Source organism: Ursus arctos, unplaced genomic scaffold (assembly GCF_023065955.2).
Source record: "Ursus arctos isolate Adak ecotype North America unplaced genomic scaffold, UrsArc2.0 scaffold_1, whole genome shotgun sequence".
Taxonomy (NCBI): Eukaryota; Metazoa; Chordata; class Mammalia; order Carnivora; family Ursidae; genus Ursus; species Ursus arctos.
This window is the reverse complement of record NW_026622763.1, coordinates 87,828,139-87,840,264: the sequence shown is the minus strand read 5'-3', so window position 1 is coordinate 87,840,264 and position 12,126 is coordinate 87,828,139. Positions and strand designations below refer to the sequence as shown.

Sequence of the window (12,126 nt, the reverse complement as noted above, 5' to 3'; positions counted from 1 at the left end):
AGAAATGCCACAGACTTTTTTTGGAAGGAGACTATTATAAGAATCCTCTGTGCCTACAAGTGAGTAGGTCCCATGGAAAGGAATGTGGTGTTTGGGGGAGATGTGGCTTTCATTGCTATTGGGTTACCAGTCTTGCTGGAGTTCCTCCGCTGAGGCTAAGGAAGGAGTGGATTTTTAGGTTTCTTATTTCTGAATCCACAGATAAGCTTTGGAGGGGGGATTATGAACCCTCCCCCTTTTTTTTACAACAGTTTATGTATATCTTCATCAGATTTGCAAAGGATTTGTAACTGCTAAAATTAAGAACCCCTTCCCCCCCAACTATGAGACTTTAACTCCTAGACAGATAACTTGAGGTTATTTAATTGAGTCTATAGGTTATAAAAGTGTCTGAAAGAACCAAGTGTCTTTACTCAGAAACTACATTAAAGTCTTTAGACACTTGTCGGCAACAAAGCAAAAAATACCTTTCCCAGTCTCTTTGCAGTAATTTTCCATGAAGCACAATTTTAAGATTTAGGATACAGAAGTTTGAGATGCATGGCTGTTATGCATTCGTACTAAATATGTTTATTTATGTCCCTCTCTGTACTCTTACCCTTTAGAAGCTATAGATTTATTTGCATTAAAAGTTATGCAGACTAATGTCTGGCTAAGTAAAGTCTCTTCATATCAAATTACCTAAGCAACTTTAGATTTAGATTTTTATGTGTGTGTATTATACTCTTTCAGAAACATTATTTTAACAAATATTTTATGTTTGCTCATTGCTTGTTAAGATAACCTTTACTTCATTTACTTCTGTTCAACCTCTATTTATATTTTGGAATTAAGATTCTGCTGAATACATTGATATATATATATATATTTTTTTCTTTTAATCTTTTTTTAAGTAATTGTGTAAGTGACTGCATTGGAACCGGATGTCCAGTGTGTTATACTCCAGCCTGGATACAAGATGTGAAGATAAATAGACAGTTGGACAGCATGATCCAGCTTTGTAGTAAGCTTCGGAATTTGGTACATGGTGATAAGCTTTCAGGTGAGAAATATCGCTGACTCTCTTCATTAAAAACCTGATGAAGTCATATTGATCACATAAAATATGTAAACATCTATCAGGAATTCTGATGACCTGTTTCAGATTTTAAGATTTACAGTTTGCAATTATTTTGAGAAGTGAGAGGTGACTTAAGACAACTTAGAGAAACCAAGGTCCACAGAGGTTAAATGATCTCGCCTAATGTCACATGTGTAGTTAGTACCAGAAGCAGGAGAAATAGAGCCCATTTCTTCAGAGTGTCAGTCCAGACACTTCACCACCTACACTGCCTGCTTTACAGTTACAATAATTTCTGTATAATATATATGGAAAAGAGGTTTTGTCCTTAAATTCACTTAAATACACTTTTATAAGAGAGAATACAACCTTCTGCGCATCACTTTTCCTGACCGAATTAATTAGATGAGCACATTTTGAAAGAGCAAAAATCTAATACTCATTTTCTTTTCTATTTGAATGGGGGTTAATGTTTTTCAAATTGTTCTTAGACTGTGTGTATTAATTATATATCTTCCCATTGTGCTTTCTGCTGAGAACTAATTAGCTGGGGAAAGAAAGTAAAGGGTTTTGAATCTTCATAATTAGATATTAGAATTATCTTTTTATTGACCAGATCGTGTCATTTGCTTATGTTTATAGGATAACCTTTTCTTGACTGGCAGGTTGCTGTGAATGATTGATAATGTTTATGTAAAATGTTTGAATTTCTGTTTTTAAAACTTTTTATCTTAGATTTCTGACGTGATGTATTATTGTCAGCTGCTAAAGGTGAAGTTGATTAGACAAAAGAAAGAAACATGGCAAAACTTTGAGTCTTATTGACCAGGTCCATATTTTTAAGAAGAATTTAAATTATAGTCTACTTATGAAAAGTTTTTTTCATCTGATCATTGTATTAGACTCTATTCTTTTAGGATAAAATGTACTATAGTGATAAAGTTTTACTTATTTTCCAATGTAATTATACACATATACACAGTTCAAAAAGTACTTACCTTTTTGAAAAAATAATACCTGTTGTAAATCTTTTTAAGAGCACAGTGAGGAAAAGGTTTATTATCAGTTCATCTGTTTTTCTTTCTTACTCAGGGGTAGGGCTGATAGTGTTTATTTTCTAATTAAAAAGGTTAGTATATCATCTGCCCCCCCCCCACAATGGTACAGATAGCATTGATTAAAGAGAGTCCATGCATCTTTGGCCATGCTTGGGGTAGAGGGGGGTAGAATTAAACTCTTTTTCTTTTTTTTAAGACTTTTTATTTTTAGGTAATTTTCACACCCAGTGTGGGGTTCAAACTTACAACCCCAAGATCAAGAGTCACATGTTCCACAAACTGAGCCAGCGAGGTGTCCCTAAACTCTTGCTTTAAGTACAATAGGAAAAATGTTCATGTCTGCATGAAAGTGGCTTTCATCAGATTCTTAAAGAGGTGTGGTCTATTAGGAATGTTGACCATGCATTGACATTTGGGGTGCTACTCTGAGAATTCTGTCTGTCAGGATGTTTTGATTTGATTCTTCTCCAGTTGCTATATAGTAATATAGCTGCTTGCTCCGGCTTCAGTAACGAACTGCGTTGCTTAAAAAATATGAATTTATTATCTCACAGTTCTGGAGCCTAGGAGTTTTACATGGAGGTGTTGGTACCATTGGTGCTTTCAAGGTCTGTAAGGGAAAGTTGTCTGTGAGGGAAGGGCCTCTCTGCTTGATTTGCCTTCATGTCCATGTGGTGTTCTGCCTGTATGCGTGTTTGTTTGCGTCAAATTTCCCCTTTTTATAAGGATATCAGTCATACTGTATTGTTGAGCCCCACTCTACTCATTTTTACTGATTACATTGTAATGACCCTGTTTCCAAAAATAAGGTCACATCCTGAGGTACCGGGAGTAGGACTTGGATATATGAATTTGTGAGGAACATGGTTTTAACCTGTGACAAGTAATGTGACTTTTTTTTTTAATGTGACATTTTTAATGTTGATAAAAAGGGAGTAGGGTAACTCTTGATGGGTAGTGAATTACGGCATAATGGAGTAGTAGTATGGTACTTTGGAGTGCAGAGAAGAATAAGCTAGGGAACGTCTCCAGAAATTTTACTGTGGTTGGTGATGTTTGAGTCTTCAGTATGGTTTTCATATGTTGTGGACTCTGTGAAATGCCTCCACATTTCATCATTACTAAAGATAATTTAGGAAGATCATTGAGTTTAGAACCAGTTTTTGTATGGGGCCTGAGGCCTTTTAGCATGCAGTCTTTCTCATCTAAAAATGGATGTGGAGTCTGGGGAGGGAATTATTGTGATTAATTTTTCGAAAGCCATTTTGTGTTCATTTTCCTTATTATAGTGAGTAATAACTATTTTTGTCCTTACCAGACTTTAGCAGTGTTGGCTTCAACATTACTCATTTTAAGATGAATTGAAATTTCAGTTTGGATAACATATAATCAGAATTTTAGGAGCAGTAAGGTCGTCTTGAATCCCTTATTCTGTGGGTGAGGAAATTGAGGACTTAGGTTATGCAGGGAGGTGACACTGTAAGTTTCTTGTTTACAGTTTTATCATTTAGCTCAAGGCTTTCGTGAGGAGTGTAGGTGTTCATTATATTTGTTGAATTGGAGTGCTAAGGCTTAATTCATATCCCAAAGACTAAACTTAATTAAAGCAATTTTAAAACAAATTCTTAGGTTTTGGTTTCATCAGTTCATTTTATAACGGTAACTTCCTCCTTTGCTCCTTTTATAGAAGATGACACATCTAGAGAATAAGCATATTGTCCAGATCTGTAAATTACATGGTGCAGAGCCTTTTCTACTTATCAGTTGCATTGTCATCAACTTTTCCTGAGGGCCCCAAAACAAACTAGCCTCAAAGGGCATTTGAGTATGAGAGTATTTATTGCTCTTTGTTTCTTTATAGTGTATTCAATATTTTCTGTAGTAATTCATGTTGGTTTATGTAGCAAGTACTTCTAAAACTAACGCAGTATAAGGTGTACCAGGTGAATAGGTACAGGCAGCAAACAGTAGGGGACAAATAATGGTTTATCCTTTTTATAATAAGGAAATTGGAAATGGATCTCATAAAATAAGGGTATTAAATTAAGTGATCCCTAAGGTCTAGCTTGAAAATCATATGGTTCTGTTAATGGGGGTTGAGGATGATAAATTAAGCAGGATGGTTGGATATCTCTATTTTTTTCTTAAACCCTGTAGTTCACAATTTATCTTTCAAAGGAACCTTGTTACTTGCATTTACTATAAAATATATAATTACCATAATTAAGGTGGGTAATTAGGAAGAACTTGTCAAATCATGGACATGGTATATGGTATACTGGAGATAAAGAAGCCTGATTTATAGTAATACTCTTTAAAAAGAGCTTCTAAATACTCGAACAGATTTTCCTTAGTTCAGTGTACTTTAAAGAGCAAAGATTGTCTGTCACATATTTTTCTGACAACCATTTATGGATAATTTTACCTTATTCTTTATAATGTAATCTGCTTTCTACCAATGGAGTTAAATTTAAAAGCTTGTATTTTATATTGCTTCCCATCATATTAAATCAGACCTTGCAGGTGCTGGTCAGGCTCTGTGAAGAATGTGTTGGTGGTGGAGCAGTTAAAAAAAAAACCCAAAAACCAACACTTTGATTTTGCTTTCATTGGATCACAATTTCCCTTTCTGTTTTCTGGTTTCCAGAGAGATGCTTGTCTTTCTGGAGTGAATTACATAGTGTTTCATATATGTTATGACTTTTTTATAATAGATGAAGATGAACATTTGAATAGCTGTGTTGCTGTTGTTTTTTTTTAAATGGAACTGAATACTTCTTAACTTACAAAATAATCATTCTTCAGTGAAGGCGCTAATGTTGCACAGATGGTAGCAAAGTACTTTCCTTTGATTTTTAATAAGGGACTAGTTTGTCAAAGAGATTTCTCAACTTCTGTTGTGAAACCTATAATAGAGAATAATTTGAAAGGCACACAATGTACATCATTATAATCCTTTGATGTAGATTAATGATAGCTAAATCACATTTTCTAATTGCCTCCTCCTTCTATAGTTTATTATTAAATTTTAAGAAAAAACTTGGCTAAGCTGCTCCTTAGCAACATGTGCGTCTCTATTCCTCGGTATTTTGTGGTTTTCTCAGAAATATTTATATTCAGAGAATAGAATTTTAAAATGTCATCATTAAGAAATTTACTATGTGGAGGAAGGACCAGTATTTTTCCTCATGAAATGAATATGACAGTTTATCGTGCTTCAAAGCATTCACTCATAAAAATTGTTGTAGCTGTTAGTAATATGATTTATGTTCCAGCAGAGGTGGTGATTTTGCTTTTTACAGTCCTAACTTAGATCTGCTGTGTAAAATCCAGGATTTACAATCACATTTGCTGTTGTGGTCCTTGCTTAGTTAGGACAAGATGCATAATTTCAAAAGCAAGTCATTTGTGATAGACTCTCAAATCTAGAGAGGTCAACATGAAATCTTCGTGAGTGTATGCATTGTTACTGGGTGATTAGTAAATCATTGTGTACATATAATTCACATGAACATATGCTCTTTTCATTCACTTCTTTATAAGTTAAGGGGTAGGTACACCTGAGTATGAAATTGTTGTTCTAAATTTTGGGTTTAGATTTTTTAGTCAGTCGAGTATGTTGCTGCTACTTACAAGCCTTAATTTTCCCTTAAGTGCCTAATTCTACATTTTGTAAATTTTATAAGTATTAAGGACTTCAACATTTGACTTGTGTTTAACTGCAAATGTCATCATCTATCTTTAAAATAAGTTTTAGAACATCAAATACATGTTTTTACAGACTACCAGGGGATTAACCTTTCAGTCTTTATAATCCCGAGTCTTAAAAAACGAGTCCTGGTTTCATTTCATGTTGACCTTCCCTCTAGATTTGAGATTGTATCACAAATGACTGTCTTTTGAAATCTACTAATCACTGCAGAGAAAAGACCTTGTTAGAAATTAGACATGAAGTCTTCGTATGAATGGATACCTCATTCCAATTGTTTTTATTTCCAAGCTCATCTTGACCTAATAACACTGCGGATCGCCTGATGTTCAGCCAGGACATAAGAAGGGTGCCCCAGAGCCTGACGTTACTCAAATACACACTCCTGCTATCAGCTGGGTTTGTTGGCTCGCCGTCTACCCAGTAATGCTTCCGTTTGCTTCTTTGGAGTAGAATGGAGTTTGACTGAATTCCTTTGCGAGGCAGAGTATAAGTATAAGGCAGAGTATTGAATGTAAATATTTCTGAGAAAACCACTCTATGAAATTTCTACAGAGTTAAATATGAATTATTTGTTTTTTATAATCCACTATTTTTCATTTTTTCTAACCTGTTTAAAATGCTATTTTTTTTTTTAAAAGATTTTATTTATTTATTTGACAGAGATAGAGACAGCCAGCGAGAGAGGGAACACAAGCAGGGGGAGTGGGAGAGGAAGAAGCAGGCTCATAGCAGAGGAGCCTGACGTGGGGCTCGATCCCACAACGCCGGGATCACACCCGAGCCGAAGGCAGACGCTTAACTGCTGTGCCACCCAGGCGCCCCTAAAATGCTATTTTTACTTGGCAGATCTGTTTATATTATAAAGATAAGAGTTTTATGCTCAAGTAATATGGGGTGACAGGAATAGAAGAATCAATTTTGAACTTCAGAGATTTGAGAGATTGTAGTTTACTAATCCTCTGGTGTATTGATAGTTTTAAGCTGATAAAATAATAGCATTCTGTGTGAATAAAAAATACCTAAAAGGAGTTAAAAAATAATATTTCATAATTTTCTCTTGCTGATATTTTAAGACATGAGGATGTTGAGAAGAAATGTGTTCCCAGAAACAAATAAAAATGAAACTAAAATTATATTTTATCTCTTAAGTATTAAAACTTTTCGGGAGTAAGCACACTTGACAATTCTATATAACACCTTAGTAGCACCAGACACATTTATTTCCTACACAGCAGATGTTACCAGTTCTTAGGAGTAAGATGCCATTGGTTTTCTTCTTCAAGTAACTTAGTTCTAGAACTAAGTTTGTTAAAACTTTGCTTTGGATTCTGTACTGTAAGAGAAGGCTTATAAAGAGTTCACTTTATCTTGAATGAGGAGTGATTTCTCAGGAGAAAAACAGAATCAGATAGCTTCGTTTTTCTTCTTTTTTTAGGTGGGAGGAATAAAACATATTCCAAGTACTCTCCTTGGTCAAAGGAGATTAAGTCTGTGTGAATTTGGAGAATGAGTATCAGGCAGTAAGAAATTATTTGTTAGGCATTGTTAATCCTGTCAGGTGGTGGTGGTGGTGGTTTTCCAGTTCCCCTGCCTTTCCTGTGCTCGCTCTTCTACCTGTAACAGTCTCTTGGTAATTCAGTTCCTGTGTGGCGGAGGGGGGTGCTGGATTGGGTGACTGACCTCCCTCTCCTTTCTTTTTAACTTCTCATCTGTACATGAGAGAATTGGATGTATGACTCTCAAGTTTTCTTCTGGCCCTTTAAGTCTATCCTCTCATATAAATACTTGTCAGGGTTTAAGAGCAGGTATCAAATCATTTATTCATCAGTATTTTTTGAACATCGTTGATTGTGCTCACCACTGTGCTAGGCTGACCTGGGTTGGTTTTACCTGTCTGTGTGGGGTGGGAGGAAGGAATGTTTAGGGAATGTTTTTTGAAGAAAAATGAATGGGCTTAAAGGCAAAAACAAAATAAGACAACTTGAAGGGGGTCACTGGCAGAATCAGAAAGTAGATCACTCTTCAACTCATTCACTGACTATTTCTTAAGCATCTGTTAATGGGCAAGATTGGTAGGTATAAAAAAATACAATACATATAGAGATTATAATATATATAGTGTGAGGAAAAAACTCACTTTGCCTGTGTGTTTCCCCTATTTCACTCTGACACCAGATGTGTGGGTTTTCCGCACATTAAGCCATTCTGTGACACTGACTGGGTGTCCTACAGTTTCTTTCACTCAATTCTGACACTGCCTGCCTGCAGATAATGTCAGAGCCACAGGTTAAGAGCTTAGTTGCACAAGACCGCCCCCCCCCCCACTTTAGATGCTGACTGCGTGTTGGAGGTTCCCATGACCTCCTTGGGTTTGATTAATTTGCTAGAGTGGCTCACAGAACTCAAGAAAATGTTTTACTTACTAGATTACTGCTCATTATAAATGGGTATAACTCAGGAGCAGCCAGTGAGAAGATTTGAGTGGGGCAAAGAGTGTGGGAAGGGGTGTGAAGCTTATGTGCTCTCTCTGGGTGTGCCACTCGCCCAGCATCTCCACCTGTTCACCAACTTGGAAGTTCTCCAAACCCTTCCATTTGGAAGCCTTTTCTTTTAAAGGCTTCATTACATAGACACAATTGATTAAATCTGTGGCCATTGGTGATTGATTCAATGGGTAGCTCCTCTCCCCTCTTGAAGGTCAGGGGTGGGGGGTGAGACTGAAAGTTGTAACTCTCATCTTGATTGGTTTCCCTGGCATCCACCCCCCATCCTTAGAGGGACTCCAGAAGTCACTTCATTAGAATAAATTTAGTTGTGGTTGAAAGAAGATGCGATGAATAACAGAAGACACCCATTTCCTCTTTATCACTCTGGAAACCTGACTAAATACTTAGAACAACAGATGCCCTTGTGGTTTCTCTAGGAAATTACATGGCTTTTTGGACCTCTGTACTGCTCTCCTCCTCCTCCTCCTCCTCCTCCTCCTCCTCCTCCTCCTCCTCCTCCTCCTCCTCCTCCTCCTCCTCCAAGACTTTATTTATTTATTTGACAGAGAGAGAGAGAGACAGTGAGAGAGGGAACACAAGCAGGGGGAGTGGGAGAGGGACTTCCCGCTGAGCAGGGAGCCCATTGCGGGGCTCCATTCCAGGACCCTGGGATCATGTCCTGAGCCAAAGGCAGATGCTTAACGACTGAGCCACCCAGGCGCCCCAAGACCAAATATATTTTCTTGCGATAAATTACACTATCACATTTAGTGTGTACTTAGTGAAAAGTTTTAATGTTTATTTAGTAAAAATAGGTATTAGTTCAAATTCCAGCTGTCAGCAACCCACTTTATAATCTTAAACAAGTTTTCTGTTTAATTTACATAAGAAATAAGAGAGCATTCTTTTTTACAACCCATCAAGCTATATGCAAGTGTATAAAGTGTGGAAGTCCTCCTCTACTCTTTTCCCTCAGCTGAAAAGTAGAAAATCCCTTTCTTTTACAGAGGTACTGTTTCATTGTTTAACTTTCTACTTTCCCTTTTATAAACTTATGAAGATATTTGGACATAAATGCAATAGAACTTTTAGAACATAAGATTTTGTAGTCTGAATGCTCCATAGTTAACTGATTGGGGATTGATGAATACTGATTTTTTTCCCTAATTTATGCTATTCCAAATACTGCTGCAGTTAACATTGTTAACACATTTATGTTTGCAGGTACATAGATGGATGTTTTCTATATTTGGTAAGAAAGATGACTAGAAGTGAAATTGCTTTGTGAAAAGGTATATAGATTTAAAATTTGCAAATATCTTACCATATTGCCTTTGAAATTCCTGGATTTGATTTGCTGATGTTTTATTTAGGAATTTTGCATCTTTGATCACAATTGGCAAAGGCCTCATCACGATTCCTGCACACACAATGGGTTGCAATACAGAAAATGAACTCTAACCTTGGGGAATTGACTTTTCATAGTAAACAGAAACAGACCTGCTTTTTTTCCCCCACAGGGAGACGCTATCACATCCCTCAGAGAGGCTTGCTGCGAGCACAGTCTTGAGAAGTGGTCTGGGTAAAGTGCAGCCAGGGCCTTGCCTTCTTGGCGTATCCTGCAGAAACATACAGGTTTCTCAGGATCCCTGGCAGCTTGTGTCCCCCCACATCAGTGTTTGTAGGGGCCTTCAGTAGTGTAAGCCAGAAACGTGAATCATCTTTGTCACTGCCGCCTTCTTGTATTCACTTCATCACCAAATTCTGTAAATTTTATCTCCTAAACACTTTCCAAAGAGTTCTCCCCCCCCCCTTCTACCACCTCCCCAGTTTGTTATCTTCTGCTTATACTCCTACTTTGGCCTCTTACCCATTGCCTTCTTCCAATTTGTTTTCTCTCCAGTCAAGACTGATCTTGTAAAACACAGATGTAGTCATGCTATCTGACATACATAAAACATTTTATTGGTTTGAGAAACAGCAAGGAGGTCCAGTGGCTAGAATAGAGTAAGGAGAGAACAGGAGATGAGATCAGGAAGATAGTGGAAGATCAGGTTGTTTCTGACCTGTTAGATGGCTACGAACATTTTGGCTTTTATTCAGAGTCAGAGCGGAAGTCTGGAGGGTTTTAGTGACGTGATATGACCAAGTTATAAGAGGATCACTGACTGCTGTGTTAAGAATACACTTGGGGAGGGCACTTGGGTGGCTAAGTTGTTAAGCGTCTGCCTTTGGCTCAGGTCAGGATCCCAGCGTCCTGGAACTGAGCCCTGCATCGGGCTCCCTACTCCGCTGGGAGCCTGCTTTTCCCTCTCCCACTCCCCCTGCTTGTGTTCCCTGTCTCGCTGCCTCTCTCTCTGTCAAATAAATAAATAAAATCTTAAAAAAAAAAAAAGAAAGAAATACACTTGTGAGGGGGGAAGCAAGTACATAACCAGGGAAATTATTTAGGAGGTTATTAGAATAATCTAGTGCAAGGTGATGGTGTCTTATACCATGCTGGCAGGAATGGAGGCAGTAAGAAGTGGTCATGTTTTGAATGCATTTTGGTAGAACTATAGAACTTGCATTTTGCATATAGGATATGACAGAGATTGAGCCAAGTTTGATTCTAAGGTGTTTGTCCTGAGCTACTGGATCGATGATATGTCATTTCCTGAGATGGGGACAACTGTAGGAAGAGCAGGTTTGGGAGGATTTGGATCAGGAGCTCAGTTTTGGTCACGTTCAGTGTGAGCGACTTATTAGGAGTAGACTTGCATGTAAGAGCTGTTTAGTAGGCAGTCCGATACTAGTCTGGAGTTCATGGAAGAGGTCTGGGCTGGACGTACACATTTGAAGTTGTTCATGGACGTAGATAGATGTAAGGTTACCAAGGGAGTGACTGCGGATGAAGAAGCCCCAAGCCCTCCCACTTCAGAGGTTGATGGAATGAAGAACACCAGCAGAAAAACTTGAGGCTGAGCTCTTTATAGAATGCTTCTGCTTACCTGTCAGACTCAATTTTCTGCTCCTTCTCCAAGCTCCAGCCACAGTGGCTTTCTGTCCACTGAATGTGCTAAACTCCTTTCCAACTTAGGATCTTGGCACTTGCTCTTCCTTCTACTTGGGAACCACTTTTCCTAGATCCTTATGTGGCTGCTTCCCTTTTGTCATTTGTCTTGAGGTCTTAGCTTAGAAGTGAGCTTCATAGAGAGGCCTTCCTTGATGACCTTAGCTAACACAGCAAGGTGTTTGTACAAGAATACTCGCCCGCGGGGTGCCTGGGTGGCTCAGTCGGTTAAGTGTCTGCCTTCGGCCCAGGTCATGATCCCGGGGTCCTGGGATCAAGCCCCACATCAGGCTCCTTGCTCAGTAGGGAACATGCTCCTCCCTCTGCCTGTTGCTCCCCCCTGCTTGTGCTCCCTCTCTGTCAAATAAATAAATAACATCTTAAAAAAAAAGTTTATTAAAAAAAAGAATACTCACCCACAAAATGTGGCACCTGGGGCACTAGGGGCAGTGATTCTTTTCTTTTTTAAACTCTACTGAATCTTTGTGTTTTAGTATCTGATTATTAATAAAAAGTTAAAAAAATTCTTACAGTATACACGTTATAACCGTGTAGTTTCATGAATTTTCACAAACTGAACTTACCCAGAAGAATCAACAGTATTCCAGAAGCCTCTCTTGTTGCCCCTTTTCAGTCACTAACTCCTTTCCCCATAGTTATTGGATAATCACTATTTTGACTTAACATATCAGATTGATTTTAGCTGTTTTTATGTATTTTGTATCTGGCTTCTTTTGCTCAAGAATATATTTGAGTAT

The 12,126-nt window shown here is 37.8% G+C and overlaps 1 protein-coding gene across 3 annotated transcripts in view; it reads left to right on the top strand.

Moving 5' to 3' along the window:
* The window catches only part of BARD1 (BRCA1 associated RING domain 1), a 148,466-nt gene that overhangs the window by 92,408 nt on the left and 43,932 nt on the right, over positions 1–12,126 (top strand). For all 3 annotated transcript variants that reach the window (XM_048213948.2, XM_026492018.4, XM_026492016.4), the window contains one exon: positions 894–1,042. In XM_048213948.2, coding sequence (XP_048069905.1) covers positions 988–1,042 — 55 coding nt within the window. In that variant the 5' untranslated portion in view covers positions 894–987. The remainder of the gene's footprint in view (positions 1–893; positions 1,043–12,126) is intronic.